We start from the raw sequence: 25119 nt of genomic DNA on the forward strand, positions 1-25119 counted from the left end.
TTAAATGGCGCCCTGATCGCTGAGTCACCACCACGGCCTCAGGATCCCCCCACCCAATGCCCCAATTTACCAATTAGAGGTTCCTCAAACCCTCTGCATCCCACCGCATAAGGGCTGTACACCGCGGTCAAAACCCCAGCAGGGGCAAGATGCCACCTTGGCACTGTCAGCCTGGCACCCAGGCAATGCTCCTGTGAGCTGGCAGTACCACCTGGCACCTTGGTATTACCAGGATAACACCCAGGTGGCACTGCCAGGGTGCCACGCTGGCAGTGCCATGGTGCCCAGGTGACAACGGGAGTGCCAGAGTACCAACCTGCCAGAGCCCAGCCTTCCAGGGCCTCCAAATCGCCTAGGAGACCCCCCCTCCCTCCACAAAGTGCTGGTACGCCCAGTCCAAGTTCTGGAAACCAGTGCTAAATGGCCCCCAGTTGGGGTCTCCGAGACAAGGTCATTAGCTCTCGCACATTGGGCAACTCCGCCACAGACGTATTCAAGTGAGACTAACTATCACTTGAAAGCGGGATCCAGATCGCGATGCCTCACGTGATCTCGTTAGATCGCACGAGGCGTAATGAGTGTTGTAAATATCGCGAGAGGCCTCTCCCGAAATTTACCTGCCTCGTCGCATCCCAAGTTGGCTGCGACGAGGCCGTTGGATCGCATCCTGAAACTAATCACTGTAACAGCATATAATCCTGGGAAATTGGGAAATTAAGGATGACTTTAGATACTTAATTCTGTCATCAACCTGCACCGACATAAAAAGACTGTATTTTCTGCCTCTCAACACACACAGTTACACCACCACCCCCCCCCCCCCCCCCCCCCCCCCCCGACTCATTCTATGAGTCAGTTTTTAAGTTGGGCTCGTCCTGGCTCCATCCCACCTCCAGACCACTTTTGCAAAGATGAAATTAAGGCCAGGAGCATGAGGTTGGTAGCCAATCAGGCTCATTGAGAGACAAATTTAGGCCAATTAAAGGAAAATGCTGGTCAGCCTCCCAGTTCCTGCATTGGAAAGAGCCATTTTAGGTACCAGGAGACGGTCACACAGCAGCAGGATGAGGGTCAAGCACTCCGCACAGGCCTAGATTCCCTACTTGCTTGCCTGGTACATGACCAGACACATACAGGTGGCCTGTAGGAGCATTCCTCCCTACAGTTGTGGTCTGGCTGCTGAATATATTTGTAATTAAAGATTTTAAAAAGTTGGAGAAAGGGTATCATTTTTAACCACCTTCATTCTTATTTTTCTTCATTGCAGCTTGCTGCTCATTTCAAACTTGTCCCACCAGCTTCAAGTACCCACTCACCTTTTTAATTAGACAGAAAATGTCTTCATGCCAGTTACAGGGGTGTCCACATGATAATCCCAAGATGTGACTATTAAGCCTGGGAGTAGGTTTGGGACTCAGAAGGAAAATTCAGCCTAAATATTGTGTCGCTGTGAGTAAGAAAAATTGTAAATTAAACTCTGGTAGAAAATATTTAGCATTTTTTACTGTCTTATAAATTAGTTAAAAGGATGAAGAATATCATGGTAAGAATTAACCTAAAAATGTGCATTTGCAGTCTTCTCTTAATTCATAGTTTCTTAATCTAAATGACCTTTTGAACTGTCATTTCGAGCAGAACATCTGTTTTTAAATAAATATTTAAATTTAAATTACTGGATAATGTAATCTTTTTTGAAGCAATATCAATTTTGAATTTTCAGGAGCAGGATGTAAAAGCATTTATTGTTTGTGTTATTTTACCATTCTGATTCGCATTGTGCTGAATTAATAATGTTCTGAAATGTGTCCAAAATTGCCCTTAGTGTTGGGTGGGGTTACTGGGTTACTGGGTTATAGGGTGGAGGTGTTGACCTTGGGTTGGGTGCTCTTTCCAAGAGCCGGTGCAGACTCGACGGGCCGAATGGCCTCCTTCTGCACTGTAAATTCTATGATATCTGTGATATCTGATTAGCCACAGCTACATACATAACTTAACAGTCATTATTGCATATATATGAGATGGCTCAGTAGCACAGTTGTTAGGACTGTTGCTTCTCAGCTCCAGAGACACAGGTTCGATTCCCAGCTTGGGTCAATGTCTGTGCGGTGTCTGCACGTTCTGTTCTGCCCATGTCTACATGGGTGTCCTCCCACAAGTCCCGAAAAACGTGCTTGTTAGGTGAATTGGACATTCTGAATTCTCCCTCAGTGTACCCAAACAGGCGCCGTAGTGTGGCGACTAGGGGATTGTCTCAGTAACTTCATTGCAGTGTTAATGTAAGCCTACTTGTGACACTAATAAAGATTATTATTATTATGTAAAGCCATCAAGAGATTTGGATTTAATATCTCATGGGTAAGCAAGTTAAATGTCTGGCTCAATATGGATTTGATCCTGGTCACCTCTGTTACCAGTTTTCTATCACATGAAACATTGGATCAGATTTTGCAGTCAGTAGCGAATAAATGGCACGAGCCATTCATCACACTTACATTTGCCACGCAACCTGTGGGCTTTTGCAATGACTTTTCCAGTTGTTAGAGAGTCTCAACAGTGTGGAGCTCTCTACAAGGGGAACTGTAACCTTTTTGAACAGGACAAACAATGAAATGTCTCCTGAACCAATCAATTAAAGATTGCATACGAACCTTGCAGAATCGAAACCAGGAAATGCATGTTTGAATAATTAATTCAATATCAAATCATGTACACCAAGAGAAATAGAGAGGAAAAGAAGGATGAGAATAGGAGGGATCAGGTGAGAGACAAAGAACCATTTTAAAAATTGTTTCTTTTTATTATTTTATATCCTCAACAATCAATTAAATCTGAAGGAAGGACACTCCACTTTATAAATTAATTTTAAGTGCCAGAGAAGCTTCTTGGCATTAAGAGTTATCACACTTATACATTGAACGGACAAGTCCTAACAATTTCTGCCATGTTTACTGGGTATTCAATGAATAAGTACTAAATTTCATGCCCTGCGGGTATTTGAAATCCATGTCTCTTGGCATGATACTGTTATAGCAAAGCTTCTGGAGAAACTGAACAGCTCAACTCTCAGCTACCAACTTCCTGAATTTTGTGTTTAACTGGGCATGCACAGACACCAGGGGCTGAATTCTCCGCCGTCGGGATGCTCCGTTTTGCCGGGAGCCCGGGGGTTTCCCGACGGTGTAGGGCTGCCCCACAATGGGAAACCCCATTGACCAGCCGGTGAAATAGAGAATCCCGACGGTGTGTTGAACCAGAAATCTGGTGCAGCGGAACAGAGAAACCCGCCCCAGAGATTTCTGTCCAATTTGCTCTTTAATCATAATGAGCACTGAGAGCCTCACAGTTATTTCTCCCACAAAATCTGGACTAATAAGTTTAAATGGCAGGCATATTTTAAATAATTTTGCATTCAATTAAATTGTGTACTAAAAGGTTCAGGGGCACATAATAAAAGTTTGCAAAGGAAGAGTGAGAATAGTCATGCACACAACCACTAGGAAAGTGGGAACAGAACTGAATGCAAGTCATCAACTTGCCTCAGGATTTTTTAAAATTTCTAATTTATCGTGGTCAAGGATCACAGTGACAATTTTAGAAATTAAACTGATTCTAATTGTGGAAGATCCCTTACAACAGGATCAAATTGTTGGGAAATTTTCATAAATTAGAGATCTTTGAAACCACAAAAGGATTGAAAAAAGTGGCCTTTTATCTCATTCATCTGCAGATTACAGAGAAATTTCAAGACACTTGTACAACATTGAAAATCAATGAGGAGTTGAAGAAAACTTCATTGGCTTAATTTCTGGAAATATTTTCTTTGATAAATGCTCTGGTACAATCTAGTATGACTGTCTTAATGATCAGCCATAAATTATCAAATGTACTTTCTTCTCAAATATCATGCGTGCCAAATCGAGCTGCTAACAAATTGTATAATCTGCTCATTAAAAGTTAAAAAGCAATATTCTGATATCATGATCAAATATTTGGGCAATGCTGACAAAAGTGAAAAGACAGATGTCTAGTAGAGAATAATATAGGCTTTCTTGGTCGTTCATTAGGTAGTATATGGTGTGTCATTGAGCCATGCAGACCAATAAAGCCACTGTTTTGATCTCTGCTGTACACTGAGCTAGATAATCTCAACTGAAGCAGTAGTAGTCATCGCAGTGGCCAGAATACCTTGGACTAGAGAAGAAAAAGAAATAACCCGTGTTTCAGTTTCTCCTCGCCGCACAGTAACCTGCAAGTGCATGCAGATCAGATGAGAGGGAGAGCTCAGCTGCAATTCCTTCCATGGAAAAATAATATACTGGCACCTACTAAATTGGTTATGATCATTTTGTACCAGAGAGCTGTCAGCATCTATGGATTGAGTCCCTCGCCTTGAGGACAAGTGAGAAAATATGAGAAAATTAAAGTGAGGATAAGGTACCACAAGATCAAGTTATTTGCTGAAAACCTGCCTTCTAACTACCTTTTAGCATGTAATTAAAGTCCTAATCCACTGAGGACCGAACCCCAGCCATGTGGAAGAAAATAAGCCTATTTTTATTTTTAATTTTCTACGTTTTGCCATAGAATGAACATGGTTTCCATTAAATAATTCAGAGGGGGGTTCTTGGTTATGGTGTGCCCTGACTAACAGAGTAAACAAAATCTGGAATAGAAAGTTGTCAACAATGTGCAATTCTCGCACCGTAACCAGAACTGTGTGCCATTTCCGCTTTCACTTCTTTTTTTGTTTCCCACGCGATTACAATGAAAATTCACGTACCAGTAACGTGCATGCAAAACATGTTTGATTTTGCTGAGGGGCAATCTTTTCATTGGTGCAACCCACCATGGGCTGACAATGCTGCATTTACAGGCGGTGTATTAAAGAGCCACCTGGTCAAACAGGGAGGCTCTGCATCACAGCCGCAACTTCCCTGCCCAACTCCATTGCATTAACATAAGAATTCAGAACACAAAGATGTTTGTCAAAATTAAATTGTACTTCTAAATATTTAACATTATATAGGTTTCACTTTATTCATCATTATTTGTTGAGGCTGGCTTAGTCAGAGAGCTAGGTACACTGGCACGCCTCGTGTTGGCACGCATTGATGTTTACAGGGGAGTTAGGGACTTTTTGTTTATTGTGGAAGAAACTATGTTGTGCTTTTTTTGTTCACTTTTATTGAATGTTCATAATTCGTGTCCATTGTTGTACTCCACTCTGTAGAACTCTTGCAGGTTCAGCTGGCCCTCATTTCTATGCATTGTAAAGGACGTTGTCCGAGATCACTCTCTGTGGGGATTTTTGAAATGTTGTAAATGAACTCAAAGCCCTGTAAGGACCATGCCAAACAACATCCTGAGATTGAACAGTACTGACACTGCCTTTTAGGCCCCTAATTTTCTCAGCTTGACTGACTGCCCCCCACCATTCCTCCCCATTACACTCAGTACACCAGGTATGTCTCACTTAATTCCTCCATGTCCCCGACCCAACCCTCTGCCCTCCCCAGATCACTCTTCTACTCCTCCATGCCCTCGACCTCACTCCACACCCCACAGCACTGACTCTCCATGCTGGTCCCAAACCTCCATGCAAGCTGCCAATTTCCTGCTCCCCTCCCACGTGCCGTAGAATTAAAAAATGAAAATTGCTGACCTCTGACACAACTGTACAGAGCAGGCAAGTGATTGCTCTCTTTAAATGTGAACCAGGTGCTATGAGATTCTTATGCACCACTGACTTTATCTTGAAGGTAAGACGTAAATAAAAAAGTTTTTATGCTAATGATCATTCATGGTATGCAAATATATTACAAGTAGGAACCCGTAACAGGCTGACATAATGTTTAACATGCCACATACACAGTGCTGACTTTATACCTGCGTCTCAACCTGATATCAGGAAATTTAAACTTTCCATCCCACCTAAGTTGTTAGTACCCCCCTGTGGTAATCACGTCCTTTCCATAACAATGATGAATGTGAAGCTATTGGATTGCTTAAAAACACATTTGGTTCACTAATGTCCTTTAGGGAAGGTAAACGGCTGTCGTTACCTATTCTGACCGATATGTTACTCAAGACCCACAGCAATGTTGTTGACCTTTAACTGATCTCTGAAATGGCAGAGGAAGCCACTCAACTGTATCAAACCACTGCAAAAAACACAAAGAATAAACCAGATAGACCATTCATAAGAACATAAGAACTAGGAGCAGGAGTAGGCCATCTGGCCCCTCGAGCCTGCTCCACAATTCAATGAGATCATGGCTGATCTTTTGTGGACTCAGCTCCACTTTCCGGCCCGAACACCATAACCGTTAATCCCTTCATTCTTCAAAAAACTATCTATCTTTATCTTAAAAACATTTAATGAAGGAGCCTCTACTGCTTCACTGGGCAAGGAATTCCATAGATTCACAACCCTTTGGGTGAAGAAGTTCCTCCTAAACTCAGTCCTAAATCTACTTCCCCTTATTTTGAGGCTATGCCCCCTAGTTCTGCTTTCACCCACCAGTGGAAACAACCTGCCCGCATCCATCCTATCTATTCCCTTCATAATCTTATATGTTTCTATAAGACCCCCCCTCATCCTTCTAAATTCCAACGAGTACAGTCCCAGTCTACTCAACCTCTCCTCGTAATCCAACCCCTTCAGCTCTGGGATTAACCTAGTGAATCACCTCTGCACACCCTCCAGTGCCAGTACGTCCTTTCTCAAGTAAGGAGACCAAAACTGAGCACAATACTCCAGGTGTGGCCTCACTAACACCTTATACAATTGCAGCATAACCTCCCTAGTCTTAAAACTCCATCCCTCTAGCAATGAAGGACAAAATTCCATTTGCCTTCTTAATCACCTGTTGCACCTGTAAACCAACTTTTTGCGACTCATGCACTAGCACACCCAGGTCTCGCTGCACAGCAGCATGTTTTAATATTTTATCATTTAAATAATAATCCCTTCTGCTGTTATTCCTACCAAAATGGATAACCTCACATTTGTCAACATTGTATTCCATCTGCCAGACCCTAGCCCATTCACTTAGCCTATCCAAATCCCTCTGCAGACTTCCAGTATCCTCTGCATTTTTTGCTTTACCACTTATCTTAGTGTCGTCTGCAAACTTGGACACATTGCCCTTGGTCCCCAACTCCAAATCATCAATGTAAATTGTGAACAGTTGTGGGCCCAACACTGATCCCTGAGGGACACCACTAGCTACTGATTGCCAACCAGAGAAACACCCATTAATCCCCACCCTTTGCTTTCTATTAACTAACCAATCCTCTATCCATGCTACTACTTTCCCCTTAATGCCATGCATCTTTATCTTATGCAGCAACCTTATGTGTGGCACCTTGTCAAAGGCTTTCTGGAAATCCAAATATATCACATCCATTGGCTCCCCGTTATCCACCGCAATGTTAATGTCCTCAAAGAATTCCACTAAATTAGTTAGGCACGACCTGCCCTTTATGAATCCATGCTGCGTCTGCCCAATGGGACAATTTCCATCCAGATGCCTCGCTATTTCTTCCTTGATGATAGATTCCAGCATCTTCCCTACTACCGAAGTTAAGCTCACTAACCTATAATTACCCGCTTTCTGCCTACCTCCTTTTTTAAACAGTGGTGTCACGATTGCTAATTTCCAATCCGCCGGGACCACCCCAGAGTCTAATGAATTTTGGTAAATTATCACTAGATTATTTGCAATTTCCCTAGCCATCTCTTTTAGCACTCTGGGATGGATTCCATCAGGTCCAGGAGACTTGTCTACCTTTAGCCCCATTAGCTTGCCCATCACTACCTCCTTGGTGATAACAATCCTCTCAAGGTCCTCACCTGTCATAGCCTCATTTCCATCAGTCACTGGCATGTTATTTGTGTCTTCCACTGTGAAGACCGACCCAAAAAATCCTGTTCAGTTCCTCAGCCATTTCCTCATCTCCCATTATTAAATCTCCCTTCTCATCCTCTAAAGGACCAATATTTACCTGAGCCACTCTTTTTTGTTTTATGTATTTGTAGAAACTTTTACTATCTGTTTTTATATTCTGAGCAAGTTTACTCTCATAATCTATCTTACTCTTCTTTATAGCTTTTTTAGTAGCTTTCTGTTGCCCCCTAAAGATTTCCCAGTCCTCTAGTCTCCCACCGATCTTTGCTACTTTGTATGTTTTTTCCTTCAATTTGATACTCTCCCTTATTTCCTTAGATATCCACGGTCGATTTTCCCTCTTTTTACCGTCCTTCCTTTTTGTTGGTATAAACCTTTGCTGAGCACTGTGAAAAATCACTTGGAAGGTTCTCCACTGTTCCTCAACTGTTTCACCATAAAGTCTTTGCTCCCAGTCTACCTTAGCTAGTTCTTCTCTCATCCCATTGTAATCGCCTTTGTTTAAGCACAAAACACTAGTGCTTGATTTTACCTTCTCACCCTTCATCTGTATTTTAAATTCCACCATATTGTGATCGCTCCTTCCGAGAGGATCCATAACTATGAGATCCTGAATCAATCCTGTCTCATTACACAGGACCAGATCTAGGACCGCTTGTTCCCTCGTAGGTTCTATTACATACTGTTCTAGGAAACTATCGCGGATACATTCTATAAACTCCTCCTCAAGGCTGCCTTGACCGACCTGGTTAAACCAATCGACATGTAGATTAAAATCCCCCATGATAACTGCTGTACCATTTCTACATGCATCTGTTATTTCTTTGTTTATTGCGTGCACCACCATAACGTTACTATTTAGTGGCCTATAGACTACTCCTATCAGTGACTTTTTCACCTTACTATTTCTGATTTCCACCCAAATGGATTCAACCTTATCCTCCATAGCACTGATGTCATCCCTTACTGTTGCCCGGATGTCATCCTTAAATAACAGAGCTACACCACCTCCCTTACCATCCACTCTGACCTTCCGAATAGTTTGATACCCTCGGATATTTAACTCCCAGTCGTGACCATACTTTAACCATGTTTCAGTAATGGCCACTAAATCATAGTCTTTCACGATGATTTGCGCCATCAACTCATTTACCTTATTCCGAATACTACGAGCATTCAGGTAAAGTACACTTATGTTGGCTTTTTTACCTCTGTTCTGAATCTTAACACCTCGATCAGTAACCTCTCCTAAGTTATATTTCCTCTTAACCTTTCTCCTAATTTTCCTTGTCGTTGAACCCATATCTTCATGTAATGAAATGAAAATCGCTTATTGTCACGAGTAGGCTTCAATGAAGTTACTGTGGAAAGCCCCTAGTCGCCACATTCCGGCACCTGTTCGGGGAGGCTGGTACGGGAATTGAACCGTGCTGCTGGCCTGCCTTGGTCTGCTTTAAAAGCCAGCGATTTAGCCCAGTGAGCTAAACCAGCCCCTGTAACAACCTGCCGCGTCACTGACCATTAATGTTTTCACTTCCCGTTTTTTTCCTTTTAGTATTCCTGGTCCTATTCACTGAGCTCCCCTCAGTCACTGTACTTTGTACTGTCGCCCTTTTTGATTTTTGACTATGGCTTCTCTGCCTTACACTTTCCCCCTTACTGCCTTTTGTTTCTGTCCCTGTTTTACTACCTTCCAACTTCCTGCATCGGTTCCCATCCCCCTGCCAAATTAGTTTAAACTCTCCCCAACAGCTCTAGCAAACACCCCCCACCCCCCCTAGGACATGGGTTCCAGTCCTGCCCACGTGCAGACCGTCCGGTTTGTACTGGCCCCACCTCCCCCAGAACCGGTTCCAATGTCCCAGGAATTTGCATCCCTCCCTCTTGCACCATATCTGGAGCCACGCATTCATCCTCTCTATCCTGACATTCCTACTCTGACTAGCTCATGGCACTGGTAGCAATCCTGAGATTACTACCTTTGAGGTCCTACTTTTTAGTTTAACACCTAACTCCCTAAATTCAGCTTGTAGGACCTCGTCCCGTTTTTTACCTATATCGTTGGTGCCTATGTGCACCACGACAGCTGGCTGTTCACCCTCTTCCCCCCCCCCCCCCCCCCAGGATGTCCTGCAGCCGCTCCGAGACATCCTTGACCCTTGCACCAGGGAGGCAACATACCATCCCGGAGCCTCGATTGCGTCCGCAGAACCGCCTGTCTATTCCCCTTACAATTGAGTCCCCTATCACTATAGCCCTGCCATTCTTCTTCCTGCCCAGCTGCGCAGCAGAGCCAGCCACGGTGCCATGAACCTGGCTGCTGCTGCCTTCCCCTGGTGAGCCATCTCCCTCAACAGTATCCAAAGCGGTATATCTGTTTTGCAGGGAGATGACCGCAGAGGACACCGGCACTGCCTTCCTACTCTTGCTCTGTCTTTTGGTCACCCATTTTCTATCTCCCTCAGTACCTTTCAACTGCGGTGTGACCAACTCGCTAAACGTGCTATCCACGACGTCCTCAGCATCACATATGCTCCAAAGTGAGTCCATCCGCAGCTCCAGAGCCGTCAAGCGGTCTAAAAGGAGCTGCAACTGGACGCACTTCTTGCACGCGAAGGAGCCAGGGACAGTGGACGTGTCCCTGAGCTCCCACATCGCACACGAGGAGCATGGCATGGGTCTGAGATCTCCTGCCATGTCTTAAACCTTCGGTTAACTTCAACAACTACAATTTCCCAAAAAAAGCAACAAAGAAAAAATAAATAAATATCCCAATGAAAAGAAAAAGAAAGAGAATCAGAAACACTACTTACCAGTCACTTACCAGGGATAAAAAGCACTTCCTCCTCACCCAGCTTTGAATTCCCACCTAGATTCAAATTCCCAAACTCACTCTTGGTTCTGTCTCACTCTGGCTGTGTCTTCTCTGGCTCACTGGGAGAACTCACTGGGAGTGAGTTTACAAGTTGCTCTTTTTAAACTGTCCTGAATTGACTCCCCTCCCCCACCTGCTTTTAGATCAAGGTAGATTTAAGTGAGACACTTAACTGCCAACCAGTTATTTGAGTGGGTGGGGCAGCCCTTGTTAACCTACACTGCACAATTCCAGCTTAATTTAAATTAATTTAAACTCCTGAAATGTAAAAGGAGCTGCCTTACTGATTTGAATCAATTCCCACCTAGATTCAAATTCCCAAACTCACTCTTGGTTTTGTCTCACTCTGCCTGTGTCTTCTCTGGCTCACTGGGAGAACTCATCATCGATCTATACACGGGACACGATAAAAGCATATCTAGTTCAGTCAATCCTGCAATGTTCTCTTTACTGATATCTGAGTATTAGAGAGCCATCCCTCAGATTAGTCAAGCAACAGCATGACAATCATATTCATCGAATCATATATTTCAGCCAACATCCTAGACTCCCTGCAACATAATTTATTTCACGTACAGGTCAGATCCTCAGATGTAGGGGCACAGTGGTATACAGTCAGGAGTGGCCCTGCGAGTCCTCACCATTGAATGCTGAAGGATAGAGCTTGCAGCAGGTGGTGAGAGACCCACCTTAAAGGAAAGACATACATGAATTTGTCCCATCTTAATTTAATTATTACAGATGCATCTATCAATTACAGTGCTGGTAGAAGTGACCAGCCGACATCCTTTTGGAGGCAAAATTCTGTCTTCACAGAGGACCTCTTAAATCATGTTGTGTGAGATACCATGAGCCATCAGAAGCAGCAGTATTGTATTCCAACACAATCCATAACCTCATGGCTTAGAATCATAGAATTGTTACAGCACAGAAGAAGGCCATTCAACCCACCATATTTGTGCTGGCTCTCCTAAGGGACAATGCATGTACTTTAACTCCCTTGTCCTCTCCCCAAATCCAGAAAATATAGAAAAAATGATGGCACAAAAGGAGCCTTTCTGCCTATTGTATTTGCACCAGCCGATAAACCAGCCACACTACCTAATCCCATTTTCCAGCATTTGACCTGTAGCCCTAGGTGCATATACAGACACCTTTTAAATGAGTTGCGGGTTTCTACCTCTTCTACCCTTGGTATTTTTATTAATTTTTACTTGGCTTGTCATATCCTTCCTCCACCATTATCATCAAGCCTGCTTCAATGAGGAATTTAGAAGGGCACACTTGGAGTAAAAATGGGGTGCTCACCTGATAAAATTACAAACCCAGGACTACATGAATGCTAAACAGCAGAAACAGCATGCTATAGGTCAACTACCACTTCATCATTCTGATGAGTTGAAGTGATGAAAAGTGTCCTTAACAATGGAATCAAGTAGCACTCATTCCTCACTTACTTGAAATGAAATGAAAATCACTTATTGTCACAAGTAGGCTTCAAATGAAGTTACTGTGAAAAGCCCCTCGTCGCCACATTCCGGCGCCTGTTCGGGGAGGCTGGTACGGGAATTGAACCGTGCTGCTGGCCTGCCTTGGTCTGCTTCCAAAGCCAGCAATTTAGCCCTGTGCTAAACTTGCTCACCGATGCTCAGTTTAGGCTCCAACAGGACCATTCGGCCTTGGACCTCAGTACAGCCTTAGTCCAAATATGGAAAAAGGAAATGAATTACAGGGGTGCAGGTGACTGTCTTTAACATAAGCCCTGCATGTGGCATCAAGGAACCTGATTCTAATTGAAATTAGTGGGAATCTGGAGAAAATTCTCCACTGATGGAGTCATACTTGGCGCAAAGTAGCTGGATGTTATTTGAGGCTAATCATCTCAGCCCCAGGACATGGCTACAAGAGTTCCTCAGGGCAGGGTCCTCGACCCAACCATCTTCAGCAGCTTTATTAATGACAGAAAGTCAGAAATAGGAATGTTCAGAGATGATTGCAGTGTTCAGTTCCATTCACAACTCCCGAGTTAATGAAGTAATCCATGCCCACATGCAGCCAAACTTCGACAAGTCTCAGGCTTGGGCAGATACGTTGCAAATGCCAACCATTAACCATCTCAAGAAGACAAAGAAGCCACCCTTTGACATTCATCTGCGTTACAATAGCTCAATCTCTCATCATCAACATCCTTGGGTCAATCGCCTTTGACCAGAAACTTAGCACCACCAGCCACATAAATAATATGGGCTATATGGGTAAGTCAGAGGCTGGGAATTCTGCAATGAGCGAATCACCACCTGAATACCCAAAGCCTTTGAATCATCTACAAGGCACAAGTCAGGAGTGTGATGGAATGCTTTCTACACTTGTCTGTATGAGGGCCACTCCAACAGCACCCAAGAAGCTCAAAACCATCTGGAACAAAGAAGCCCACTTAATTGGCATCCCATCCATTACCTTAAATATTCACTCCCTCCACTATCGGTGCAGAGTGACAACAGTGTGTACCATCTGCAAGATGCACTGTAGAAATTCATCAATACTCCTTCAACATAACATTCCAAACCCATTCCCACTAACACCCAAAAGAGCAGACGCATGGGAATATCACCACCTACTAACTACACATCAACCTGACTTGGAACTATGTCATCTTTCCTTCACTGTTGCTGGGTCAAACTCCTGAAACTCCCTCACTAGCAGCACTGTGGGTGTACGTATGCTTCAAGGATTGCAGCAGTTCAGTAAGTCAGCTCACCACCACCTTCTCAAAGGTCATTAGGGATGGGCAATAAATGCTGACTTTAACCAGAGACGCCCACATCTCATGAAAGAATACAGTAATGTGTTATACGTTTACCTCCCAAATTGCAAGTTATAATGAGGATGTGTAATATGAAATGATGCCAGAACAAATTTAATAGTGAGATGCTGAAATGGAAAAGTGCTTATGTGAACTGGAATATTTATGCTGATCATTAAGCGAGTTTATGATTATCAGTTTGTCAGATGCAAGGCACATGATGTTATGGATTCTGTTGAAATTAGCAAATTAATGTTCTGTATCATAGATTGCGGTGAGGGTAAACTCTGTAGCATGCCCTCTATCAAGTTGGCACCAGTCTCTTCCTTGCTCCTTGACAGTGACAGAAGGCTGTTCAGCAGGCTAGCCAATGCACCCGGCATTTTGCTGTGCATACTCATTAGTGCTTACATGTATGCTGCCCCATCATGTTTCATAGATTATCATAGAATTTACAGTGCAGAAGGAGGCCATTCGGCCCATCGAGTCTGCACCGGCTCTTGGAAAGAGCACCCTATCCAAGTCATCACCTCCACCCAATCCCCATAACCCAGTAAACCCAACACTAAGGGCAATTTTGGACACTAAGGGCAATTTATCATGGCCAATCCACCTAACCTGCACATCTTTGGACTGTGGGAAGAAACCGGAGCACCCGGAGGAAACCCACGCACACACGGGGAGGATGTGCAGACTCCGCACAGACAGTGACCCAAGCCGGAATCGAACCTGGGACCCTGGAGCTGTGACGCAATTGTGCTATCCACAATGCTACCGTGCTGCCCCACAATGCTACCGTTCCTCATCGGAGTCCTTCACAGCAGAACTTGACTGTGACCTGGCCCCCCATGTAGCTGACAGATGAACTATCCTGTTCCCCTGACCTGCTGCATCCCAATCCAACCCACTGACTCATCACATGCTGATCCCAATCCAACCCACTGACTCATCACATGCTGATCCCAATCCAACCCACTGACTCATCACATACTGATCCCAATCCAGCCCACTGTCTCATCACATGCTGATCCCAGTCCAGCCCACTGACTCATCACATGCTGATCCCAAACCAGCCCACTGTCTCATCACATGCTGGTCCCAACTCTATACTAATGTTCAATGTATCTTCAGTGCCAGTATGTGAACTGATGACTGCGAGTGTCAGATCAAGTGATGGAGTCTTTTCATTAATGTTGTGCTATTGCTCTTTTTCTTCCTCCTTGAGCTCCTGCGGCTGGGAAGGTGGCAGTTCTTGACTGTGAAAAAGCAGAAAATCAGAATGAGGAAATTGGGGTGGGAAGCAGGAGGTTCACGGTCACACCATCTGCAACTTGCACATCATGCCAGAGAGCAGCATCTGTTGTGTGTTGAAAAGAGGCATAAAGCAGGAACATGCCATCCTCCTCAAATTTTTCAACAATGCCAAATGACATGGGCTCTATCGCTGCCAGACGCAAAATGCTGAGAGTCATCTCTGCGGTAGAGTTAAGGAAATGCAGGCAATCCTTGCCCTCACTGGTTATGATGTGCTTCCTTCCATCGTATGCCACTTTGTCCTCAAGGGAAAGAGCAGAATGTCAGTGGTTGTGTGGCACAGCATTTGGGTGATGTTCTCACCTTGGCTGAATAGATGAAGATAAATGGAAGCAGCTAGAGATGCGTATGAAGCTGAAAGCATTGTTAAGTGTTTGAACTGGAGTATCTAGATGTTAAGTGCAAGTCCAGGGTGACAAGGAAACTGTTGGGTGAGTGATGGGGTGTAGAATTTGAGATCCAGACCATGCCAACCTTCTGGGTTACACGGGCTCAGCTGAAACGTACCTGAATCAGATGATCCATGATGTTGAAGGTATCCTGGCAAGACCCACAAGGCCTGCACCTGCCCAGACACCTCCCTCTGCAAATGGGATACCTCTGTGTTCTATATCTTCTCCTCCTCCTCTTCCATGTCCTTGTCTTCCACTTCTTCTGAAAAGCTGCTTGCTCCAGTGCATCACCCACTTTGGGGTGCGTGTCCTGCTGGAGGGTAATGTTATGGAGAGCGCAGCAGAACCATTGCTATGTGCTGGACCCTTGCAGTAGTGTACTGCAGGCCCAAATGCTCCAAGCATCAGAACCACATCTTCAGAATCCTGCTTGCCTGCTCTATCGTGGTCCTTGTGAGCAAATGGCTTTGGTTGTACCCCCTCCATGACTCCAAGTTGGATTCTCGTGGAGGGGTGAATATCCACGTTTCCCTTCTCTCCTAGAATCCAACCACGTAGTTTGGGAGTTGGAATGAAGAGCTGCAGCAACCTGGCAGCTGCAAGGAAAGCGAGTACACACTTGCAGGATGTTGTGACCACAGAACAGCTGAACATTAAGGGAATGGAACCCTTTTGCTGAATCTTACTGAGTGGTCACTGGGTGCCTTGGTAACCATGCGGGTTTAGTCAATGACGATTAGATTTGAGCAAGGTGAAGGGGACTGCAGTTTAGGAGGTCATCACCCTCCTGACATCGCTGGACAAGGCTTTCCGGCACAATTGGGAAGCATCCTGAACACAAGGAAGGCAGCAGCTGGCAATGGGAGTCCACTGGCAATCAGGAGCAACATCATCCATAGGATGGGCAGAGCCCTGGACATCAGGAGGGCAGAGAAGAGGGCCACATCTGTCTGAAATCAAATGTATTATCCAGTTGTGGGAAATTGGGCATCAGTAACCTGTAAGATGTAACGTTGTACAGATGTTTGCAAGAAGCCACCACAGCCCACAGCTGATCCTTCAAAGGAACCAGAGGCAAAGTTGAGGGCCACAGTGACTGACGGCTAGTAGCAAGACATGGCGAGCAGCTCTGTGAGATGTGAGCTTGCACGACGAAGTGCAAACCTCTGCAACCATTAGTTTGCACAGTCGCAGTTTCCAGTAGCACTAGTTCTCCGACATCCAGGTAGCTCCGTCAACATCGAAGGGATGGCCTTCCGCCCTCTTGTCCCTTGTCTTTCTCTTCTGCCCTTTTCATGCCCAGTGTGCTACCTTTCCTGCGGAGGAAGTTATTAGGACTTTTAGAGAATCTAGGGAATTTTAGAAGATTACTACCATGCATCCACTATTTCTGCAGCCATTTCTTTTAAGACTTCTTTTAAGGGTACAGGCCATCGGGTCGAAGGGACTTTCAGTTCTTAGTCCCATTAGTTTACCTAATATATTTTCTCTGTTGATATTGATTGTTTTAAGTTCCTTTTGCCCTTGATTTTCTACTATTCTTGGAATGCTTTTTTGTCTTCTACCAGGAATCTCTGCCATTTCCATATTTCCTATTAATTTCCCATGCTTGCACTCTAGGGGACCAACGTTTATTGTAGCTACTTTTTATATTTTTGCAGAAACGTTTACTGTCTTTTTTTATATTTCTTACTAGTTTACTCTCATATTCTAATTTCTCCTGCATTTTCTTTTTAGTTATCCTTCGCTGGTTTCAAAAATATTCCCAGTCTTCTGGCCTTCTACTAATCTTTGCAGCATTGAACACCAAAGTGAGCCAAAGATGGTGCATCCTTCTCATAAAGTCTTTCTTTCCCAATGGAATATGTTTCTAAGAATAGATCTTTGTTGACAGTTTGGAAATATCTCCTTAAATGTCTGCTTAGCTGCCGTCTTATTTTCTAGCTACTTTCCCTGTTCACTTAGCCAACTCTGTCTTCATACCTTTGTAACTGCCTTTATTTAATTTTAAGATACAATTTTCAGACCCAAGTTTCTCATCCTACAACTGAATGTGAAATTCTGTTATGTTATGAGTCATGGCAAATGGTTATTTTTCAGACTGGAGGATGACAGACACTGGTGTTCCGAAGGTCAGTGCTGGGACCAATGCTTTTTTCTCTCTCTATATATATATATATATATATCAGTTTCCGTTTAGTGCAGTGGGCTAAATAGCTGGTTGTAATGCAGAACAATGCCAGCAGCGCGGGTTCAATTCCAGTACTGGCCTCCCCGAACAGGTGTCAGAATGTGGCGACTAGGGGCTTTTCACAGTCACTTTGTTGAAGCCTACTTGTGACAATAAGTGATTATTATTATCTATATCTTGAAGGGCGCTGTTTACAATGTAAGGAGTGGCTGACAGTTACTAATCAAATGTAACAGGGTGCTCATTCGGAGGGTAGGTGCAGTCTCGACGAGCCGAATGCCCTCCTTCTGCGCTATAGGAATCTATGATTCTATGAGATAGATAGGCTAACAAAGTGGGCAGGTAACTGGCTGAATTTAATACAGGGAAGTGGGAGGTGATGCATTTTCGTAGTAGGATTAAGGAAGGTAAAATAGACTGAATGACACAGTTCTGAAAACTGTGCCAGGACAGAGGGACCTGGGGCTTCATGAGCGTTTGGATCTTTGAAGGTGGCAGGACACATTGAGGGGGCAGTTTCATAAATAAAAGCATTAAGCACAAAGACAGGAGGCGGGATTCTCCATTGCCCAAAGCTGAAATCAGGAAGGGCATTTAGGCGGACTATCGGTTATGAGGCCAAAATCGTGACCAGCGCCAGCCTTGACCGACGAGGAGGATGCGGGGGAGGCCGAGGTTGGGCAGGACATGGGGCCGGGGCAGGCACAATCTGTGTACCTGGGCCGATGCACACGGGGCGCTCTAATCACCACCAGGTTCACTGACAAGGGGGTTGCCGGCAGCGTGGACATCCCATCCCATTCACCACCCACCCTATCCGACCACCCCTTCCCACGAACACCCACCCCACGCCCCTCACCCACTCTTTGCCAACCCCTCCCATGACTCCTACCTGCATAACTATGGAGTGCAGCCCTAGGTTGGCAGTAACAGCGGGTCTGGTCAACGGGATGGAGGATGATGACAACCCACTCTGGGATGAGCTCAGGTGCTTCGCACCGTTTGACAACATCTGACTTCACGGTATCACTTTCCACCATCCACCTGGGTGATCCTTGCATGCAAGCAGGCCATTCCATTACATGGTCCCATGGAACTCTTGGGATGGCAGCGGTGGGGACGGTGCGGTTGGGAGAGGGTTGTGGGGTGGAGAGGAATGGGAGTGGGGCACCGGAGCGGTGAGCGCGGGCTGAACTGGGGTCCCTGGCCCAAGCCCACCTGCACCGTCTGCCCATCTTCCCCCGCCCGCAGCACCCCCTCGGCAGCCATCCCAGCCCATCCCTTTCACCCGTCTGATAGAGCACAGGAGCTGGTTAAAAGGTTGTGAATGTGTTTATTGTGCAACGGTGAACATATATATACGGGTTTGTGCCCTAGCCCCTAACGCTATCCCATGTGCGGCACTCGTGCCAACTTAACTGGTGTCTACCTTTCTGGCCTTAAGGGCCCTAATGCTACGCCTAGGTGGATCCCCAGGCAGTCCATCAGGAGTGGAGGCAGTCTGCTGTGATTCCCGTCCTATGACCTGGGTCCACTTTGGCAGCCATCGTCTGGGGCGACCGGGCCTGGCTGGGCCCAGCTGCTGCTCGGGTGTCCTGATGGCATGGTGCAGCCCTGTGCTGCCCACTGCTCATCAAATGCACCAGGGTTGGAGAAAGCGGTGGGGGGGGGGGGGGGGGGGGGGGGGTCCGAGGAGCTGTGGTGTTCAGCGCCTCTCGTGCGGGAGTCACTGGCTTGGATCCCATCACCTCCACCTCCCTCGGGGTGTTCATACGCCCCCCGGGCTACTCCTTGGGATGGGTCTGCGAGCGGAGCTAGCCCCTGGTGCTCCCCTCACCACCTGGTGCTTCCAGCCCTGGAGGTCCATTCCCATCTCGACCAGCGTCTCATTGCTTGCGGCCTTGGAGCACAGGGAGTGGGCCATCTCCCTCTAGGTCTGTGCCACATCAGCCAATGACTGCGCCAGCTCCCTCTCTGTGTGTGACACCTCAGCCAGCGCCCGGGTAATACTGGCAATGCCCTCAGCTGTGACTGGGCCATGCTCTGTAGCACCGCTGCAATGTCCAGGTGGCCCTGGTACATGGCTGCCTATGACAGGGCAGCCCTGCCCTGGGTGTCGGCCACTCCCTGCAAAGAGTGCCCTATGCCTTGGACATCTTGACCCATGGCCAATACCTTTGCCCCCAAGGCTTCCACCACGGATGCCAAACGTGCACTGTTGGCCTGGCTGGCACGCATGGACGTCACCACCTTCTGCAGCTGCAGGTGGTTGGGCTCCTCCAACTGCACCTGCAGGCGCTGCATCGTTGCTGACACCCCCTCATACAGTCCCTGGCTCTGTGACTGCATCTCCACTATCGATGGGACTGCCCTTTCCAGAAGCCTGTAACCCGTCTGGACGGCAGCTGGTCCCTGGGATCGGACCGCCCTCCGACCATCCGCCCCCTCAGGGTTAGGGTTACCTCCATCTGATGTACCGCCGCAAGTGTGTGGTGCACAACAGATAGTGCCCTAGGAGCCTCTTCACTGAAGAGCCCAACCGAGGTGTCTCTGGGATGGTGGAAGGTATTGGAAACAGCTGTGTCAGGAAGTCAGTGTCGTCCCCGGATTGATGCTCCGGGGTGTCTCAGGCTGCAGGTCGAGGGCTCCCTTCTCTGTCCGTATCATTTTCCTCACTGCTAACCACTTAGGGTTGGGGTTGTGGTTGGGGTCAGGGGACACCAGAGGGGCCCACCTCATCGCCAGGAGATGCTGCAAGACACAAGACATAACAAATGATTGGATCGTGGGTTGGGTTGGCAAGTGGTGGTCGAGGGAGGGTGTGGGGGTGGTAGTGGAGGGGTTGTGGGGGTGGTGGAGGGAAGGGTGGAGGGGGTCAGTTGGGCTGGTGTGGGTGGAGAGGGGGTGTGGGGATGGTGGCATGCAGAAGCGCAACTCTGCAGGGTCTCACTTGCTCGCCTGATGCTGACCTCCACCTCAGTGACTGCCTTCTCTCTGGGCTCGCCAACCAGGCCCAGTGCCCTCTGCTCTGCTGTGGTGAGGTGACGCAGGTCTGGCGGTTCCGCTGCAGTCTTTTCCCTCTCCTAGCGTTTGTGGGCCGCCTTAGACAGCTGGACGCATGCAGCACAGAGTGTGAATAGCTGGTGGCCTTCTTGGCCAGGGCACCTGGCAGTGGCAGCCGTTATGGGTGCTGGCACGTGGTGCAGGGTGAGGGTTCGGTCACCCACCAGGTTGGGGGGGGGGGGGCAGTGGAGTTACGGGTGTGTGGGACGGTGGTTGCTGCCAAGGGCACAGTGCTGCATACTCAACTGGTTGCCCTCATGAGGTCGCGCAGTTTATTTCCGGCACTGCTGTCCGGTCCTGGCAGTGGGGCCCATGGCACTCACAAACTCTGCCACCGCGCCCAGGCCCGGTGATCGCCGGTGGGTAGCAACCCCTTCCCACCCCGGGGTACAGGGCAGCCCGCCTCTCCTTCACAACGTCCAACAGGGTTTTCAGCTCCGCATCTACAAAACAGGGTGCCGTTCTCCGTGCTCTTATTGGCTGGGATGGGTGTGTATGGGGAGTGGAGTGCTTACATGCGGCTGCAGCTTGCCAGTCACTCAAATGTCAATCCCGACTTGGTGAATCAGACACCGTTTTTCATTGAAATCGATCATGTTCCACGTGGCACCAGTGGATGCTAACCCATTAATGGTTGATGAATTGGTTCTCTCAAGTGCCAATCCCGACCCTGGTGAATCTAATGCCATTTGATGAATTGTTCCGGGAGTGGCACCAATTTTGCTGCCTAGAACTCCACCGATTCTGTCCTGGCTTCAACACTTAGTTTCTGAAATGGAGAATCCCGCCCAGGGAAGTTATGTTGGACCTGTATAAAGCTCTTGTTGGTCCAGACTATTCCATCCAGTTCTAGCCACTACACTTTGATGTGTCAATGCTGAGCTCACACCAGAATGGTTCTAGGGATGAGGAATTATAGCTACAAGGATAGATTGGGGAAGCTGTCTATGTTCTCCTTGGGGCAAAGGAGATTGAAGGGAGATTTGATGGAGGTGTACAAGATTGTGACTGGTTTGGCAATGTAGACAAAGAAAAGTTGTTTCTATCACGTGATGGTGCAAACACTAGGGAACATAGTATTCAGGTTTTGGGTAAGAGATGCCAGGGGATGTGATGAAAAAAATTATGCAGAAAGGAACAATGATCTGGAACTCGCTGTTTATGAGGGTTGTGGAAGAAGATATGATGAATGAATTCAAAAGAAAATTGAATAAACACTTAAAGGAAATAAGTTTACAGGGCTATGCGCATAGAATAGGGGAATGGGGCTGGCTGAATTACTCTTACAGAGTGCCAGCTTGGACCTGGTGGGCGAAATGACCTCCTCCTGTGCCATTATGACTTCTTTGTGATACATACGTGCACAAGCATGGGTGAGAAAAGGATGAAACGTGACTATGATGTGCTCCATAATTGAACAGTTTGCTGACGTTAACTTATAGGTTTACATCTGACTAGTGATCCCTTCACTAAAGTGAAGCCAATGTAAATATAGTGGTTAATATGTATAAACTTATAAATATGTCCGCAACACAAAGATAAACTGGGTCCTGGTTTTTGCTCCTGATGCTGGTGCGCAGAGTCGGGAGAATTCCCAGCTGGCGCATCCACCTCAAGGGAAACAGCTCCGAATAATGGGACTTTCATTCCGGAGGGGTGGATGCATGCTGGAGATGGGCCCATCACAGTTCGGAGGCAACCACAGGGACTACCAAGTGCTGAGGCACACTGGTTAAAAGGCCCACCTCGGTGCTCTGGGACTTGGGCTCTCCAGCCCACATCTCTCATCCGCCCCCACCTACTCTCCATGCCTCATATGTCCCATCATTTCCCCACTGAACCCATGGTCCCTCATATTCTCCAAGTTAACCTATGCCACTTTATCCACCCATAAGACATAGGAACAGAATTAGGCCATTCGACCCATCAAGTCCACTCTGCCACACACCAAAGAAAACTCATCCCTTAATAACCTCTTGGAGTTGTCAGTCAAACTGTGAACATAAAGCTGCTGTATTAATGCTGGGTCGTGGAAGCAGTCAAGACAGTAATAACATTACAATGATGACATTCTGGCTATACAAAGAGCTAATGAAATTACATGTCAATTTTTTTCAACTCAGGAACACTGCGGGCTTTTTTTTAATTTAAAGAGCAGATGGTTGAAATAACTTGACAATTTGATAGTTCCACAGATCATTTGTGCACATTCAGATCTACTTTTAAAAATTGTAAGTAACATACTGCAGGAAATGGACCTGTTTCCAACAAAAATGGGGCCTTTTTGGACTCCGCACTGAGTTCAAATGGCCCTACTCGGTTTGGGTTTCCTCCATGTGCGAAGTACATACTGCCTCCTTGCCCTCCGGTGAAAATAAGATCTGTCGGAAGTGGAGGCAGGTTTCCTGGATTCAGGGTACTGGCATCATTTTGGCTACGTCTTCATGAATCCACAAAAATCTGGGCCTGGGTGAGATTTGTGTTCATCACTGTAATTTTTTAATTGTTAAAAATGCATTTGGTAGCAAATCTAAAGAAAATTATCTTTATTAAAATTCCTGCCTTGGCCTTGCCTGCTGTATTTTTATGTTGACTTCAGAGATATCCTTTATTCATTAAATTTGGAACTCAGACATCCCCAATGAATGTGACTGTAATCTTGTGTCTTATCATTCACAATATAAATTCAAAATAAGTTCTATAATAGTTTTAATTTTGTTTGCACTACATTTTCTAGATTATTATTGCCATTTTTTATTGATATTGATTGGAGTTTATAAAGAAACTGTGGTTACTATTCATCTGCAATACAATTTGATTTGAAATGCAATCCATCTGTTACTGATTTGAGTCGATAGTTGCCATGTTATAGTAGAAAGTATGCGATATTCAGAGGTTTTCTTTCATTTCAGAAGCTCAGTGTATATTTGGGTCTGTTTTAAGCTCAAGAGCACTGAACTTTATTGTAACAGCACCTCATCATCTTGTGTATTCTGGGGAATTGGATAAGCAAAAAGAATAATGGGGTATATTTTATTCCACAAAATTCTCAGAATAAATTAAAATAGGCTTGAATTATTTTGACATTGAAATTGCCAATCGTTAGCAGAAAATGAATACAATAAGCAATCCATGCCCCAGAATTACAGTAGAAATCAATCCACATATAATTTGAATTTATGTCAAATAAATGAGTCCTGAACTGCATGATTTCGACTTGATTTGCGCTGTTTTTCAGCGAATATCTCCTGATACCAGCATAACCAGCACATGGGCAGCACAGTAGCATAGTGATTAGCACTGTTGCTTCACAGCGCCGGGGACCCAAGTTCGATTCCCGGCTAGGGTCACTGTCTGTGCGGAGTCTGCACGTTCTCCCTGTGTCTGCATGGGTTTCCTCCGGGTGCCTCCGGTTTCCTCCCAACAAGCCCCGAAAGACGTGCTTATTAGATGAATTGGACATTCTGAATTCTCCCTCCATGTACCCGAACAGGAGCGACTAGGGGCTTTTCACAGTAACTCCATTGCAGTGTTAATGTAAGCCTACTTGTGACAGCAATAAAGATTATTATTATTATTGAAAGATCCGAAAAGTTTCGGCACAAATTTTGTTCAGTGCAAATCGAGTTTCCTGGATCCATTGCTTTGTTTTGAAAGCATCATGATCGAAGCCAGCCCTTCCCATAAAATTGGTCATGCCCTCAGGGTGAATTAATCACCATTGGGAGTTCTACTAATTTTGCTCCTTTGTAGGCCTTCGAGGAGGTTCAAACATTAAGTTTTAGATTTTGGGCTCTAGGACACTAATAGGTACATTTTGAAAGGTATTAAAAAAAAAAATTTAAGATTAGAAAGGAAATGACTCATGTACCCCAACCCCAGATAGTTTTGCATATTTATTTAAAAATTACTTTCTGTAACTTAAAATCAGGTTACTCCTAAGTTGTGAATTACCATTGTGATTTAAAAGGGCTATTTTTTGTGTCAAACCTATTTTCAGAAGTATTCATCAAACTTTATGAAGTTACCATTCTTAAATAGATCAAAGAATATTTTTAATGCGGCATTTTGAGGGAAAAAATATTTTGAAACACTGCCTAATTGCACTGGTTCAGAACAGATTTTATGTTCGGGGATATGCAAAAGAGTTTGGACAGAAACATGGCGATAAGACACTTCAAAATGAGCTCAGTTTGCACTGCAATTGCTGATTACGGCCATCGCAAAATCTCTACGTAAAGTTGTTTTATTTTTCAACCTAAATTTGGATCCTGTAGAATTCATAACTAAGCTGAACGAACTCATATTCTTTAGTCACAGTTAATCACACTTTTTCTACTTCAAGATGAATCCCAATGTTAATCAGTCACAGATGTCAAGCTGATTTGTTCAGTGAATAACATTTAGGTGCACTGTTTGAAAATGTAGTACTTTGATTGGCTGCATGTCATATTTTCAAGGCTGATTTGGGATACTTTCCTGAGATATTCAAATTAAATAGTTGTTAGCCAATGTGGATTCTTTTTTGTCCCAAGCCAGTTGCATACTTTTTGAACATGGTCAATTTTTTA

The 25119-nt window shown here is 45.5% G+C and overlaps 1 protein-coding gene and 1 long non-coding RNA gene across 8 annotated transcripts in view; one reads left to right on the forward strand and one right to left on the reverse strand.

Moving 5' to 3' along the window:
* stau2 (staufen double-stranded RNA binding protein 2) overlaps nucleotides 1-25119 on the forward strand; it is a 622240-nt gene that overhangs the window by 421326 nt on the left and 175795 nt on the right. The window contains exon 13 of one of the 7 annotated variants that reach the window (XM_072467552.1): nucleotides 3728-5794. The exons of the other annotated variants lie outside the window; for them this stretch is intronic. Within the exon in view, the coding sequence (XP_072323653.1) occupies nucleotides 3728-3802 (75 nt within the window). The 3' untranslated portion in view covers nucleotides 3803-5794. Of the gene's footprint in view, nucleotides 1-3727; nucleotides 5795-25119 lie in introns of those variants that run through there. 7 annotated transcript variants of the gene reach the window in all.
* LOC140385420 (uncharacterized) overlaps nucleotides 1-25119 on the reverse strand; it is a 53029-nt gene that overhangs the window by 3157 nt on the left and 24753 nt on the right. Inside the window, exon 2 of the long non-coding RNA XR_011933361.1 lies at nucleotides 1317-1447. This is a non-coding gene — a long non-coding RNA (uncharacterized lncRNA). The remainder of the gene's footprint in view (nucleotides 1-1316; nucleotides 1448-25119) is intronic.

This window comes from Scyliorhinus torazame, chromosome 11 (assembly GCF_047496885.1).
Source record: "Scyliorhinus torazame isolate Kashiwa2021f chromosome 11, sScyTor2.1, whole genome shotgun sequence".
Lineage (NCBI taxonomy): Eukaryota > Metazoa > Chordata > Chondrichthyes > Carcharhiniformes > Scyliorhinidae > Scyliorhinus > Scyliorhinus torazame.